The 16416-nt window shown below is 39.9% G+C and overlaps 7 protein-coding genes across 8 annotated transcripts; all 7 read left to right on the top strand.

The window, feature by feature from the left end:
* Positions 1 to 143: 143 nt before the first annotated feature.
* LSM04_008709 (uncharacterized protein) lies at positions 144 to 2510 on the top strand (the record flags this gene model as incomplete). 2 transcript variants are annotated; one of them, XM_067332444.1, is made up of 2 exons in its annotated part: positions 144 to 2009; positions 2068 to 2145. In XM_067332444.1, 2 exons carry the CDS (start codon positions 144 to 146, stop codon positions 2143 to 2145), a joined length of 1944 nt encoding a protein of 647 aa, XP_067187082.1. The 2 variants fall into 2 exon arrangements, with proteins under 2 accessions (XP_067187082.1, XP_067187083.1); XM_067332445.1 differs by having other exon boundaries at positions 144 to 2510.
* Positions 2511 to 3153: 643 nt separating this feature from the next.
* On the top strand, positions 3154 to 4743 carry LSM04_005992 (uncharacterized protein; the record flags this gene model as incomplete). Its single annotated transcript, XM_067332441.1, has 1 exon — positions 3154 to 4743. One exon carries the CDS (start codon positions 3154 to 3156, stop codon positions 4741 to 4743), a length of 1590 nt encoding a protein of 529 aa, XP_067186958.1.
* A 368-nt stretch (positions 4744 to 5111) lies between these two features.
* Positions 5112 to 5450, top strand: LSM04_003991 (uncharacterized protein; the record flags this gene model as incomplete). The annotated part of the gene is made up of 1 exon (XM_067332440.1): positions 5112 to 5450. The coding sequence occupies one exon, from the start codon at positions 5112 to 5114 to the stop codon at positions 5448 to 5450; it is 339 nt and encodes a 112-aa protein (XP_067186861.1).
* A 668-nt stretch (positions 5451 to 6118) lies between these two features.
* Positions 6119 to 7186, top strand: LSM04_009049 (uncharacterized protein; the record flags this gene model as incomplete). Its single annotated transcript, XM_067332439.1, has 1 exon — positions 6119 to 7186. One exon carries the CDS (start codon positions 6119 to 6121, stop codon positions 7184 to 7186), a length of 1068 nt encoding a protein of 355 aa, XP_067187096.1.
* Positions 7187 to 7967: 781 nt separating this feature from the next.
* Positions 7968 to 8762, top strand: LSM04_002686 (uncharacterized protein; the record flags this gene model as incomplete). The annotated part of the gene is made up of 1 exon (XM_067332438.1): positions 7968 to 8762. The coding sequence occupies one exon, from the start codon at positions 7968 to 7970 to the stop codon at positions 8760 to 8762; it is 795 nt and encodes a 264-aa protein (XP_067186816.1).
* Positions 8763 to 9714: 952 nt separating this feature from the next.
* LSM04_002077 (uncharacterized protein) lies at positions 9715 to 10998 on the top strand (the record flags this gene model as incomplete). The annotated part of the gene is made up of 1 exon (XM_067332437.1): positions 9715 to 10998. One exon carries the CDS (start codon positions 9715 to 9717, stop codon positions 10996 to 10998), a length of 1284 nt encoding a protein of 427 aa, XP_067186790.1.
* A 341-nt stretch (positions 10999 to 11339) lies between these two features.
* Positions 11340 to 15734, top strand: LSM04_002418 (Adenosine/AMP deaminase domain; the record flags this gene model as incomplete). Its single annotated transcript, XM_067332436.1, has 1 exon — positions 11340 to 15734. One exon carries the CDS (start codon positions 11340 to 11342, stop codon positions 15732 to 15734), a length of 4395 nt encoding a protein of 1464 aa, XP_067186807.1.
* Between the last annotated feature and the right edge of the window lie 682 nt (positions 15735 to 16416).

Here is a 16416-nt window from a genome sequence, read left to right as displayed (position 1 = left end):
TACAGAGAAAATAAAAGGATATATATATATATATATATATATACTGAGAGTAAGAGAAAAAAAAGAACAAAACAAAATCAGAGGGAAGGAACATCACAAGAGTTAGAAATTACATCTTATTCGCTAGATTTAAATTACAGTCAATGAGTGCAACACATTCTGGTTTGATGGATGGAAATGAACGAAGTGCAGTCTCCGGCGTCAATGAATTGGACTTCACAACATCCTGCAAATACGATGACAGTCTAGATAGAAATAGCAGCTGTAGCAGCGTTAGAATGGATTATCAACGATTGATGAATGATCACGAACGGCGTGCGGCAATACTGGCAGAATATCGTCTCCTCGTTGAGAACAGAAAAGCACACGAAAAACAACATCAACTACAACTAAAACAAGTACGACAAGAACAGGAAGAGGAAAAAGAACGTAAATCAAGTCTGCGGAAAGAGGGAGAAAAGCAAAAAGAGCATTCATTACCATACGAGGATAATACATATTTCCAACCCCGCAGTAATTCTTCAAGGTTTGGTGGTGATAGTGCCTTCAGTGAACGACGAAGCGTAAATGAACGAGGTGTGATTTTAGACGGTAAACATTCCAAGAATTCATCTTCTGCCAACACTATTGTTATTCCTATTGCTAATACAACAACAACTGCTACTACTAATACTATTGGTAATACAGCAACTACTCCTAGTCTTAAGAATTCTACGACTACTCGCGATACTACTCATACTGGCACATCAGGCAATAATAATAATAATAATAATAATAATAATAATAATAATACAAATAGTAATAGTAATATCTCTATAAGTCGTGGAAAGACTTCATGTACGTGGACACGGCCGCGTAATGCACTGACAAACACAACGGCGAGTTCCGCAGCGAAACAAAAACCGAAAGTAAACTCCGCCCCAAATACGCCACGACAAAACGAGCAAAATGCCCGACAACGTGGGCGAACCGTCACGACGCGTTTATCACCCAAAAACACTACACCCGTTTCTTCAATGAATCCATCATTTTGGCCCTCATGGGCCTCGCGGAATAGACAACTCGCAGCCCCGTGTGAACCAGCAGAGCCAATCTCTGCGGCAGCATCGCAGATCTCATCATCACGCAAAGAACCCTTCAGTGATTCCAGACGTAATATCAATATAACATCTACGCATCCTGATGGAGAGAAACGTGGTAGTTTAACTTCTACGCAGGACATCATGGATGTGGCAGAATTGGCGATAGTTCCTACTAATAATACTAATAATACTACTAATACTACCAGTCCCCCTGCTGCCGCTGGTAATAGTAATAGTAATATGGCGAATGAAGGACGTAAGACGACTACGAGTTTTTTAACTCGGTCCTTAAATTGCTCCGTCTCATCATCTGAGCATGGTGCCGGCGTTGTAGTGCCCAACTCTCAGAATGTCACTACAGTGGAGATTGAAACAGAGGAGGATAAGGAGTACCAGCAACATCAGAAATTGGAGTACAATAATGCACAGACCACGCCCTTCTCCGTACGTACATTACGAAGTGTTTCTGCAAGTACAACACCAGAGAATACCCAATATGCCTCTCAAGGGCAACAGGAACGATATGAGGAGCAAGAACAAGAACAAAAACAAGAACAACAACATCAGATGCAAGATCCGTCTTCACCATATCTTACTGAGGGTTTGCTTCATGCGGGAAACCATCGTGAAGAGGCTTCCTTCATGACTACCGGGACTGCGAACACCACCGATGTTACATCACCACGTTTGTGGCGTTTTGATGTTCAACGAAAAGAAGACAAAGTTGTTAACAATAATACTACTAATAATAATGATTATTATTACAACAAAAAGAATACATATGGGAATATATATGATGATATATCGTTTGGATACCGTGAATCTGGCAGTCGCGAGAAGAAGTCCCAGAGTCATTGCCCCGATACGACTGTATCGCATTCTAATACACGAAATATTGGTAGCGAGGGGAGAACCACAGCGCCAAAAGTAATTATGAATACCATCACTCACACTATACACAACCGTGATGAACATCCACGACGAGCTGTTGGGAATTCCGCCTCAGGGACCGGTACTAATGGGAAGACCAATAACGACAGAGCGGCCTGCATCGCCACAGTGACGGCAGTACTGCAGGGCATTCTTCTGCAGCGGCGGCATGTATTTCCGTGTTACTACTGCGGTGAATCGCAGCAACTCTCTGCGTACCGGCTGCATTTAGATATATGCCGCACCCACACAGAGGCACTCTATGCACGATACGGTCTAAATCCACTGAGACTTGTGATGAGTGAACCGCAGCAGCCCATTCCAACGGTGGAGTCTTCCGCTTCCACGAAGGAGGCGTTTGCACGGGCGTGTTATCATAGTGTGAAGGCATCTGTTGTGCCGTGTTCGGGCTGTGATGAGGTGTTTCGCATTCATGATTTGCCAGAGCACCAGCTAGTGTGTGGAATTCGTCGTCATTCCAGGTCAGAGATTGGTTAAATAATTATATATATATATATAGAGAGAGAGAGAGAGAGAGAGAGAGTGTGTGTGTGTGTGTGTGTGTGTATGAGTGTAGAATTAGATTGTTTCCAATGGGAGGACAAGACAAGAGGAAAAATAACACGATTTAAACAAAAGAGATAGCAAGGGTATGGGTGGACGGGAAAAAAAAAACGCATGGTGTGTTATTATTGCTATACAAGAAATAACACCCTCATCGCTTTTGACAGTACTACTAGCACTTTATATTATTGTACGACTTGTCTCTTTTTGTACTCTTCTGTGAGAAAAAGAAATTAAAATAATATAAATTTATCTGCCCCTCATAGGGCTAAGAAAAAGAATATTTGTGATTTTTCACAATTATGTTGTCTTTTCCACAACTCTCTCTTTTCCTATTTTTTTCTCTTTGTCTGTGATATCTTTTCTGTTTTACACTGGGGATTACATATCAACTCCATCGACGGAAGAATTTCATAAGAAAAAGGGAAAACAAAAAAAAAAGAAATAACAAGGGTATAACATTGTAAAAAGGAGTGACGTAATTTATTACTCTGAAAGAGAAAGAGAGTCATATTAAGGAATTCTTTATCCAGGAGCTGTGTTGCAGGAAATTATTATTTTTCTTATTTAATTAAAAATGTCCTTGACTCTTGTTTCTTCTTTGGTCAATAATAATGATTTTGTCTCAGAGTCCAATCGCCTATTGAATCTATATAGTGATGTTGTCAAACAACTTCGAGTTCCTCTTGCAGATAAGGAGTTCTACGAGACCTGTTTCATATCACCTGTACGAGAGCAGTTGGTATTATCAAATAGTGCCCAACCTCATCATAATCAACACGAACAAGAAGAAAGAATGGAAAAGCAAAAAAGATATCTTCTTACCTTGAAGACACTTTGTAAATATCTAGAGGCTCATCGTATAAAGACTCTGCATGTACTGCAGTTATGTCAACATCGTGATGAAATTGTGACCGAGTTGCTGCAGTACTGTGAACAATACGAGAACAATAATAAAAATAGCAATAGTAGCAACGGTGTAAAATCACTTGCACCAGATGATGAAATTGTTACCCTCTTCTTAGAGAAACTAGAAGAACACCATCTTGTGACGCTGGAGCTTGTAGAAGCTATTTTTGACTGGCGAGAACAACTCACACGGCCATTTTCCTTTAACGTTTGTGGAGCAAATTATATTTACCGTATTCTAGAAGATTGCGCCATGGTGGATACTAGCAAATTAGGTGTGGCCGTACAGTTACAGCTTAGAGAATATCCACTTGGATCAAATAATAGTTATACGCATAAAAGTTCGGGGCGTTCACGCAAAAAGGTCCGTCACAGCAGCACGAACTCGCGTACTCGCAGTAGCCGTAGTAATAAGACTACTAATAGTACTACTACTACTACTACTACTACTACTACTACTACTACTACTACTACTAATAATAATAATAATAATAATAATAATAGTAATAATAATAGTAATAATAATAATAATAATAATAATAATAACAACGTACGTAATAAGTACAACACCTCACTTACATCAATACCACTCATGCAGGGAAATCCTTCATTGTGTCGACGCACCAGCGCAACTTTGGCGTTAACGAAAAAACACAAGTTGAAGCAAGCAGGAGGAGGAGGAGGCGGTGGTGGAGGAAGACGACTTCACCGAGAAGAAGAGAAAAGTAAAGTTCAACAAAATAAAGAACGTCTCCTATATGGAGAAGCCGTTATTAAGGGGGAACATGCTCTGCAGCAACAATTATTATCTGAATTAATAGATATGGCAGAAGAGGGACATTTTGTAAGCTTTCTTGCAATGCCAAGTATACTGCAGGATTCTGATAAAGGACTGCCACTCGCCGAAGATTGTACAGAAGTTTGGAGAAAGCGGCTTTTAATACCAAAGGATGAGTATTTAATAGAATTAGTGGGGTCGCAGCAGCGTAGTACAAATTTACAGAATGGTACTAGTAACAATAAGACAGAGAGTCAAATAGATGAGAATGGCAATAACAATGATACTGGCATGGTATTCCCAGAGAAAAGAGCTTCTGCTGTTTACTCATCCTTGTCTGTTATTTCCTCTTCAACAGAATCATCATCATCGTCATCGTCATCTTCTTCTTCTTGTTTGTCATCACTATCCTCTTCCTTTGTACAACTTAGCTCATCCAGTTCTACTCCTCTCTCACCCGAAAGCTCTTCAGAGAAGTAGGGTACAACATGCTTCCTTGAGGTTATGAAAGGAAAGGGATTCTGTTTTTATTTTTATTCTTTGGAATGTTTTTTTTTTTTTTTTGATATCGCATACGTTATATGTCATTCAGAATGATTTTATACATGTGATTAAGGTTTTTCTTTCTTTCACTTTTTACCCAGACTCCTGTAGTTAATGAACGTGATTTTTTTTTCTCTTTGTTCGGGTTTCCTTTTTTTTATTTACTGCATTTTTTTTTTTCTTGCTATTGTTCTATAGACTATAGATATAGAGGAGCTATATATTTTGAGAGGTGACACCCACACATTCTCTTTTCTGGCTACTATAGCATTTATTTATACCTGTGATTATACGTTTTGTATCACATGGCATCTAGTGATCCAGCAACAACTGCAGCAACAGCAGTAAGCGTGGGTGGTGATAACGCTGATGGTTCAGAAAGGCATTTTCGTGCCCGAACGCATGCGACGAATATTGGAGATTCAAAAAAAGGTGTAGCGTTTAAAGAGTTCAAACGATCCTGGTTGACGCCTTTCTTTGGTGCTAACGAGCCAGAACCGTTACTCTCGAAAGGTGCTCTGCATCCTTGCAAGCAGTTTAGCCGTCAAGTACATGAGTGTTTGGAACTACACGACAACAACGTTGATTTCTGCCAAACAAAGTTAGCACTATTTCAGTCGTGTCTAATAGAGTTTAACATGTAGAAGTTAAAAAGAGGATACATTTATTTCTCTGTCTGAAAGAATGCGTGTATCCCTTTTTTGTGTAATGAATTAGTCACAGGGTTCGAGAATCGGGAATTGGGCTTATTATTTGTTTATTTGTTTTTTCTGGGTATGTTTGGGATTCTGTGGGACTGGGTATAGGTGTAGTAGTGAAGAGAATTCTACAAGTTTAGGCATATTTATATATCTATTTTTACGTGTGTGTGCATACTTAGTAATATATATTTTTCGGAGGTTGATATGGCATGAGTGCAATAAGGACCAGTGACTGACTTTTCCAAGAGTTTAAAAATCCCTTGAAGGATTAATTTTCTTATATATATATATATATATATATATATATATATATATATATATATATATATTTGAATTTATTTATTTATTTTTTTTTTTTGCATTATTGCTCTCTGTTTTTATTATATAGTATGTGTTCCTGTGTCCGAGTGATTTTTCCTCTTCTTTTTCTCCACGGAGCATTTCTACTTTGTATGACGTGCCTGTACCACATTATATATCTTCTGCTTCCCCCTTATCAACATAGTCTCCATTTGCCTATAATCAAATATGTGCCAAACCCTCTCTTCTATTCTCTCTTCTACTCTCTCTCTTCCCCCCATCCCCACACCACGCACAGTCTCTCATCGTTGATGGACTTCAGTGGAATGCGGCTGCACGGCACGGCGTCTGTGTCGCCCGCCCCCGGCGCGTATGTTCTCGACGGCTGCGTCCTCAGCGGCGGGGCGGCGGTTTGCGTCTCCGCCGCGGACGACTCCCTGCGCCTCTTCGACGCCGCCACCGCCGCCCCGCTGTGGGCCCTCGCCGGCCACTTCACGGCGCCCCTGCGGGACGTGACGGCCGGGGGGGCGGCGGCGCCTTCACTTCTCCTCGCCGCGCAGGCCGACGCCGGCGTTCTCGTCGCCGACACCCGCGAGCGGCGGCCGGTCGTCTTCCTTGACGAGTTCACCACTTCCGGCGCGCCGGGCGGCAGCGTTGCGATTGCGCCGAGTGGTCGCAGTGTGGCCATCGCCGTGGGCGGGGATGTGCACTTTGTAGACACACGCACGTGGTGCAGCACACACTGCATTCCACGCATGCACATGGATGAGATCACACGCGTGCGGTTTCTCAGTGATGAGGTGTACTGCTCGGCAGGGGAGGATCAGATGATCAACTTTATTCACGCCGATCCACGGGTGCCAGATGCGGATATACTTATCCACGCCGTCGCCTGTGGGGAGGTGGTGACGAAAATGAACACACATACACCACTAGGTCTTCTTAGTATTGTAGGATCATGCGAAAATGCATACATCGCACCCCTTGACCTTGAAAATGGCGACGTGGTGCGACATGCGAGGCCTGATCCAGCTGCCTATCTCGTAGACACATGCATACTCGGTGGAGAGCTCTATCATGTGTGGGGATCACGTGATGAGGAGGGAAATCCCGGTCCTATTAGCATTGTTAACGCCTATAACCCAACACGCGTCGTACCGCTTCCACAACTGCATACAGAAATTTGTCGGGTAGCCCTCAGCATTGATGACTGTTTCATCACAGGCGGTGAAGATAACATAGTGGCATTCTGGCGTGCTTCAACTGCTGATAATGATCCAAATGCCGCTGCTGCTATTCATGATGCCTCACAACGTAAGGGAATGATACCCCGACCCACTGCGAAGAGGCCACTGCGATCTGTGCCGTACGCCAAGTAAAACGATTAAGAAAAAAAGAGAGAGTGAGTGAAAAAAATAAAAAAAAGAAGACAAGGGCGACAACGATAAGGGTAAAAAAGAAGTAACTCTATGATCATACAAGCCGATTAAAAGAAAAAGATGAAGGGACATGACAGTTGTATAAGCACACATACAACACGACCGATACATTTCATAGCCTGAGTTTTTTTTTTAACTGTTGCCTTCTCTCTCTTGAAGTCTATTTTTTTTTGTTAATAGCCCTTTTTCCTATTTGATTACTTTGTGCCAATAAATCAAAACAGGAATAATTGTGATAAGTTACTTCTTCGCCCCTTCCTTTTTTTTCTTTTTTTTTCTTCTTGTGTTTGTTGTACACATTTGTAAACGCAAATGAAACCAAAGTTCTTTATGCTTTTTTTGTTTTGACAAGAATCGTTTTTTCTTTGTTTACTTGACTTGATATTTTTAGGCATCGTATGCCAAACAGTAAAAAGAAAGCAGAAAGGGGGAAAAAGTAAACAACCCTGTTGCACAATCCATCCTATAGTAATTTCCTAGGTCGAAGGTTTACTACTATAATAATAATAATAATAATAATAATAATAATAATAATAAGAATAATGGCATTAACAGCAGAAGCAATAGTAAAAACAATAATCATCAACACTTACTTGATTGTGAAAGTTACAATAATTCCTTTCAAAGTAATCGTACTGGCAGAAGTAGCGGTAATAGTAGCGTTTTTGAAGCTCTTTACAAGAAAAGTGAAGAATATCCTCGTCGCCATGAACTTCGTGTGATGGAGGCGATAAACAATCAAGAAGATTTTTCCTTTAAACCCTCAACCAATCCAAAAAACAGTAAAATCATCATGGAACGTGCTATAGCTCGTGCAAGAGGTGAATTACCGGATCGAAATAGGAAACCAGCTGAACAGGTGGAAGAACCTCAAGAAAAGAAAGGGAATAAACATTTTAACGCGAATATTTTTGGTTCACACTTACAGCGGAAGGAATTGGAGCGATTGGAACGTCTAGCAGCTCTTAAACGAGAGCTGCATTCTGAGGAAACTTCACAATGTACATTTCGTCCATCCATATCACGCAATAGTATTTCTATTGCAACGCAAAAGGGATATGGAAATGTTATCTTTACACCTCCACCACCTCTACCGCGTGAATTACTACAAGGAGGACATCTTCTCAGAGTGGGGAATAGAAAAGAACAAGGCAATAATACTAATACCAATACTACTACTACTACTACTAAAAATAGTAATAATACTCCTACTCTTCCTGCTGGTGGATTCAGTAATAGTAGTAATAATACTTCGCAACGGCGAGTTTACCCAAGACGACAAGCACACGAGCAAGAACAGGAATCGGATGTCCGTCATTTGCTTCGCTCCCAAATTATAAGCAGCGGTGGGAGGAATAACAATGACAACAATACAGAGATGCTGATGAACGTAAAGGAGTTCGGTCCGGAAACAAGAGTGGAGGATGATAAATACATCGTGGCACTCTCTTCTGAGGTCCAGGATGTGCTCTCTGAGTGGACAGAGACAGTGGAAGAGGAAAAATCCCTCTCATAAAGTACGAATACGTGTATACCCCTTTCTTTCTCTATTTTTTTTTTAATCTCTCTGTATTGTATTTGTATATCATGGAGGAATTCAATATGATTAAAAAGAAAAAGGCTACTTTCCTATTCCTGTTGTACTATCTGATTATCGAATTATTTTTATTATTATTTGTCAACCAGAGATTTCTCGGCTGTTCATGAATTATTTCTAGTTTATATATATATATATATATATATATATATATATCTATATACTCACACGTGAAGAAGTAAAGGTGATGAAACAACGAAAACCAAAACAACAACAACAACAAGAGAAAATATTTATTCACCAATTCCATTGTATAAATGTCTCAGGAAAAGATGGTTCGTGTATTGTTTTGTTTTCCTTTCTTTCTTGTAGGGTTTTGTATTTATTTATTTATTTGTTTTTTTGTTTTTATTTTTCTGAGTGTGTCTAAGCCTGTGTTTGTATGCATGTCCCTTTTTTTAAAAAGAGAAAAATTATTTCTCTACTGTATTGATTGTATGCTCGTGGCTGGAACCAAGAAAGAAAAGGGAATCCCGACGAGTTGGTGATATTCTCCTTGTTGTTAATAACTGTATTTATTACAATAGTCACCATGCCCCATTATTATCGAGAAAAAATAAGTGATTGTTTTTTTTTTTCGCTTTCTATATCGCTACTAAAAAGAACGAATTAGGAGTAAAGAAAAAAAAATAAGTGTGACAAAAGCAAAAGCAAAAAACGATTCATCCATTTGTAATGGATAGAGATTTATATTTGTGTTGGGTTAAAAATAGAGAATATGATGTTTTTTCTTTTCAATGTTATGAATGTATGAGTGAGATTCTTTTTATATTGTTTCCTCTCTTTACTCTCTTTGGCAATAATAAAAACGATCAAGAGTGATTTTAATATACTGGCAATTATCAAAAGGGGGAAAAAAAGATCACATAAAATGGAAGGAGAATGTGTAAAAGGAGAAGTGGACAAAAAGATTGAGCCAAAACCCAAATGTAATGATGATTGGCGTCTTAGTGTGGATATTCCCTGGGCTTTACTGTGCTTTGCCCTCTTTCTCATCACACTTGGTGTACACTACAGGGCACTGTGTAATGACCGCACAGACTTATCACTTCCAGAACTGATGGAATCAATGGAATCGCAGTGCCGTTCCCTTGGAACTGCATTTGAGCAAGAAGTACCGGAGACACTTTTATTACATCCTGTGGAAACACAGTTTGGTATTTCTGTGTGGGTGGAGAATGAAACGTGGGCATTACCGGTGCATGATGCATTAGATCGTATTGAGAAGACAGTGGAGGATGGACTTGCGGCGGCTGGTGCTGGTAATAATAATAATAATAATAAAAACAATAATAATAATATGAATCATGGGGTAAAGTTTATTCAACGTATTGTGCGTGTGGCGTCATTTCCACATAACTCACACAAAGCCGGCCATGTTGACGATAGCAAAAGCAAGAATCATAATAGAAATAGCATGAGTTCTCATCCCAGTCGTAATAGTAATAGTAATAATAGAGTGGAGGACGAGGATGCATTAGCGGTAGCGGCAGCCACTCAACAACTTGGATTAGGTGTTGCCAAACACGCCTACGCATTAGATCTACGTGAGGAACTAAAGATGCATGGTGTTTCTTTCTTTCTTTCACAATTAGAAACCACCGATTTAGCGACGGTGCGGTGTTTCGCCTTTGAGGATCGTCAGTCATACTGTCTAGTACCGGCGAACACCACAATAGCGTGGCGGCAGCGGGAAATAACCGCCGCTATTGCGACGCTGATGTCCCACTGGATGAATCTCCGCAGTTTTCGCGATCTCAATATCGTCCAGCAGTGGATAACGGGCCGTCAGGTGCGGGGCTGTCAGTACGGGCTGCGGGCACTGCGGCAATTGCAGTTGTCGGTGAATGAACATCCCGAGATGCCGGCGCCGTACGGTGTGCGGGGAACAGTGCGGCGACTGCAGCGATTGATTGACGCCCGCATGTTTGCACAGTTTGCACGGGCCGCGGATGATCTGCAGTTTCACCCGTTGCTGTTGCCGCAATTGTACATTCCATGGGATCAGGCGTTGGTGAATCATGTATCTATTTTACTGCCGGTGTTGGGAATGGGAATACTGGGCGTGCGATTAACCGTCACCGCCCATCGCAGAAAACGTCAGGGTGTAAAGCTTCAACATGAGACAACAGTGGATGAAAAGAAGAATCAATAGTGTCTTCATCAACTTTTGCTTGTTGTTTTTCTTTTTCTTTTTTTATTATTATTGTTATTATTCTATTTGCATAGTTCAATGTACTTCCCACACTGTACGTTATTTGGTTCATTTATTTGTTATTATTATTATTATTATTATTATTATTATTATTATTCTTGGTTCATCTTCATCTAGGAACATTAATGTATTCCGTTCCTTTATACTTTGGAAGCTTCTTCCTCTTTGTTCTGTTTTCTGTTCTCTCTCTCTCCCTCTTTCACTTGGTGTGTGTGTGTGTGTATGTGTGTGGATAATCTACACTAGAATTACTGTTCTCCACAACGAAGTAGAATAGGAATATGAGCAAAGAAACAATAGGCGGTGGTTATTCCAGGGCCACAAACGGCCATGATAATCCTCTGAATACTAGTGGAGAAGTCATGGATGATATCATATCTCAACAACTATCACGTGCACACCAAGCCGGTAGAAGTGTCACACATGGCAATTACAGTGCCTATTCCAAGCACAATACCAATAATACTAATAATACTACTCTCAGCCACAACACCGCCACCACCACCACTAATAATAATAATAATAATAGTAACACTAATTCTACTACTAGTAATACCAGAAAGGTTTCCGGTGGATACAGTAACACGGGTAATGCGTTCCACCGTGTTATGATAGATGGTGACGCCGGTGATAGAGACTTTGCCAAATGTGCGGAGTTGATTGCAAATATTATTCAAGCTCGACAGGCATACAAGAAATGCGATAAGGGAGAAGCCGAGACCCCAATTAACCCGGAAGAGATTGAATACATATTTTTATACCAACGCTCCACCGAAGGTGCTCCCCTCACCTTTGAGAACGGTGTATACAGTTTCTCTGGTATGAATACACGTGTTATTCCATGGGAGCGATATGTGCGGGATATGAAGTCTGTGTTTAATGCGATTGAGTCTGGTCCATGTCTCTCCACCGCTAGGACACGTCTCACTACAATGGCGGAGAAGTCACATCTTTACTTTCTTCTTAACTCCGAAACGGAGATGAACATTATACGGCAAATACGCGGTGTGGGAGAAATTGCTCCGGCCACTCGTGTGGATAATGCTGTGCGACTGCAAACATCCATAACGGCGCAAACCTTCTTTGAGTTTATTGTATCAACTGCAGTAGAACAGCCACGAACACCACTCTTTATCAATGAAGACGGAAAGGCCGTGCAGTTAATGGATTATCTGCAAAGTCATGGTGTTTCAGACCCGCGGGATATGACGGTACAGGGGCTGGGATTACATCCACCACTTTACCGCAATAAATTTCAACCATATGATGTACTTGATGCAAACATTAATCCTGCAGGTAAATTTGGCACAGATCTTCTTTTAGCTGTTTTATCTACAAATGGACCAAAGGATGGGGATTTGTTTGGCGCCCTCATTCGTCCAGAATTAGAGAAGCGGGAATTTAAAGAACGTCAAATTGTGGCAACAGAGATGCAACTCCCTTTGTATGGTCAAAACGCAGAGGAATTAAAACGATTAGCGGCTTGGGTGCGACGACAAGGATTTAATTCCTTTTCACTTAACATGTGGACTATTTGTATTCAACGTTCTGCACCCCCTCGTGGTCCCAATGAACAGCCTGTTACATGTAAGACGTTTGGAGATCAGTTACGTAATATTTTTTATCCCATGTTGATGGCCACATTGTTTCCAACTAGTACAGAATGGGGAGATGTAGCGGCATTATTGAATAAAACAGGTTCTATAAGTATCAACACAGAACATGTGACACGTTCTCAAAATTTAATGTTTGAAACGATGAGTCCTGATGAAACAAATTATGAAGAAGGGGTAAGTGATTGTTACTTCTTTTATTATATTTGGGCAAATTTGGCTACACTTAATGCCCTTCGTGTACGTTATGGACTTAATACTATCAATTTTTGTCCTTCAGTATTTGAGTCAGCCCCAGCATATGATCAATTAGTTTCAAGTTTCTTACTAGGTGATGTGGTATATCATGTGAGATCACTAGAAAAGAGTTGGATTATGCAGTATCTTTTTATGTATTGCCGTATAGGTGTAGTAATGTCTCCATTACGTGATAACGTTCTCGTTATGCCTTACTTTGATCATCCAATTATACGTTACTTTACTCAAGGTCTTCGAGTATCTATTACTACATCTGATCCTTTGTATTTTCATCATTTTAATAATCCATGTGTTGAAGAATACGCTACCTTAATGAAATTACGTTCACTTACTCTAATAGATTTAAATGTACTTGCACGTAACAGTGTCCTTAATAGTAACTTTCCTATAGAGATGAAACAAAAATGGTTGGGTAAAGATTTTCAAATGAGTGAATGTAAGGGAAATGATATTAGGCGTTCTGGTGTTTGTGACTATCGTCTAGAATTTTTTCATGAATGTTTACTTCATGAAGAGATGGTGCTAAATCTAGTCTTATCACAGATAGCTAAAAAGGGAGAAGATCCCATAACACTTTGCATGGTTCCATCCTCTTTAACACGAAAGGTTATGGATAATGTACAGCAATTACGAAATTCAAAACGAGTAAATCGCACGGATTGGCGTGTTGTTTATCCTAGAATTGATGTTATTGGGGGACCAGATCAAATGCCTATATCAGATGCGGTACAACTCCTTGCAAATGTTATTTCACTTCGTAAGAAGTATGTAAACGCACGTGCTTTAGATGTAGATGTACAAGTGGAGGATGTGTTTAATAACTCTAACTTTGATGAAAGTATTTGGGAGTATAATAGTTATTACGGTGTTTTTCTCTTCTCACGTAAGGGTAAATCCCCACCATGGCCAAGTTTTGTTCCTCCTGTGGAAGAGTTTATTAAAGATGTCAGCACCGTACGTGAGGCGGCTATGGGAAATAGTAAACTTCGACATCTCGCAGATCAACGACTGAAACTACTTGAGCGAAAGTTTTTATTACATCTTTCTTTAAGTATTAACAAAGAGGCAGGCGCAAAGGAGGAAAAGGAGTGGAATAACCGAGATTTTTTCACAGCTCATAAGGTGGATACAAATGTACATACGGCGGCTGGGATGAATGCTCGAACATTGTTAGAGTTTTTTGTTGAAAAAGCCCTTCATCATGGACATGATGTGGTGTTTGAGGAAGATAATCAACCCGTTAATTTGCGACAATTGTTAGAACGATATATGATTAATGCTACACGTATTACAGTGGATGAATTAAATCACCTTGTAAACTCTAATAAGCATATACGCACAACCTTTCTTGCGGTAGATAACTTTATGAAGGGACGTTATTTTGCAGAATTAACAAAGATTACGTTAGATTTATATCTGGAAGACGCCTTTACATTTTCTGAAAATCGTCTTTTAATCAGTGGAGGATCAATGGAAGAATGGTATAAATTAGCACACTGGTTTGATCGCTATGGTATGGCACGTTCACAAAATCGATGGATGGTATGTATACCACGTCAATATAGACGTCTTCGTCAAAAGGGAATGGTACGAAATTTTGGAGAATATCTTGATAATATTTTTCAACCCTTATGGGAAATAAGTCTACATCCCGCAAAGGATACTAAATTTCATTACTTTCTTGCCCATATATCGGGTTTTGACTCTGTAGATGATGAATCAAAGATTGATCTTCCTCTTAGTGCCACATACCCGCATGATTGGGATAGCGATCTCAATCCACCATATAATATGTATCTTTATTACTTTTGGGCAAATATCGCCACACTAAATGAGTTTCGAGCATCTCGTGGTCTTGGAACATTTACCTTTCGACCACAATGTGGGGAGTTGGGCAGTGTGGAACACCTTATTGGTGGTTTTCTTCTTGCGGATAGTATAAGTCATGGAGTACGGCTTAGTCAAAATCCAGTTTTGGAATATATGTATTATATAACACAGGTTGGTGTGGCCATGTCTCCGTTAAGTAATACAGCAGAGTCTTCGGCGTATTTGTCTAATCCTTTTCCACTATTCTTTCGTCGTGGTCTTAATGTTAGTCTTGCTACAAATGAACCACTTTACTTTCATTTTACACGTGAACCACTTATTGAGGAGTACTCCATCGCGGCTAAACTTTGGCAGTTTGAGTTTAATGACCTTTCCGAAATTGCACGTAATAGCGTTCTGCAAAGTGGTTTCCCATCCACATGGAAAGAAAACGCACTGGGTAAGTTGTATTATCTAAACTCTACACTTGGTAATGACGTTCGAAAGAGTCGGGTCTCCGATATTCGCGTAGCTTACCGATTCGAAGTCTACCACGAAGAACTGGACTTTCTCACAGAACAACTACCACCAGGAAATGAAATGCCACGTGCGATGAAATTACTCGAGGAAGAAATTGCCATTTACGAAGAAGTCCTGCAAACAAAAGTGGTCATGCCCAGTGTATTGGGAGATGAGGATGTCGTAGAGGGAGAAGAGGGACGTAGTTCAAGTGCGCGGGCAGAGCGGGTAAAGGCGGAGATTGAGGTGTTGGATCGCGATATCGAGCGGATGGAAATTCTCATGAGACACGTTAAGAATCAGAATGTGGAGATGTTAGAGGCATTTAATCGTATTCGCACTCGACTGAAAACGGAGGGTCTTGTGGTGATGGGAAATTTGGGAAAATGTAAAGTGGAATGTGAAACCAGTGATCACTCCGGGGGAAATACGGGGAGTTGTGAATCTGAAAGGGCGACGAAGAGTGAATCTTCTTGAACGAAGAAGAAGAAATGGAACATGTTTTTCTTTTCTTTTTCCTTTGTGTTTCTCCTTTTTTATGTGTTAGTGCATGTGTGTTTATTTTATTCTTTTTGTTTGCTTTGGAATGGAGAAAGCAAACAAAATAAGAAGAAAAATATTTGCTAGTCATTTTTTTTCGGTTTTGTTTTTCTTGTTAGATGTACAGGACAGATGAAGACGTATATGTTTGTGTTTTTGTGTGGTAGTGTGGATTCTACCAAAAGTAAAATGAAGGACAATGGAAAAGAAACTCTGATGAAAAGTGGAATTATTATTATTATTATTATTATTATTATTATTTAATTCCCATTTATTTAAAGTTACTTATTTTACTTTAATGGACGCATTCATTTTGCTCACTTTGGTATTTGAACGGATGCCTTTTTCGCTTGAGAAAGAGAAGAATAAGCTGTGATGAAACAGTTTGTTGTGTATTTATTTAGTTCATTGCATGAGAAACGGAATCGTCCTTTGCCTTACCACTAAATATAAATAAATAAAAAAAAAAAATATATATATATATATATAGGATTTTAGTTAAATTTCTCTGTTATCTTTATTTTTTTCTTTTTCTTTCCACTTCTCTGTGTGTATGTGTGTGAAGGCTCTCTCTTTCTCCTTTTCCCTCCTGCAGATTCCAATTGCAGCATTAGTGAGA

Source organism: Trypanosoma melophagium, assembly GCF_022059095.1.
Source record: "Trypanosoma melophagium isolate St. Kilda chromosome Unknown ctg6segment0, whole genome shotgun sequence".
NCBI lineage: Eukaryota > Euglenozoa > Kinetoplastea > Trypanosomatida > Trypanosomatidae > Trypanosoma > Trypanosoma melophagium.
The sequence above is the reverse complement of the archived record's forward strand: the minus strand, read 5'-3'. Positions and strand labels throughout refer to the sequence as shown.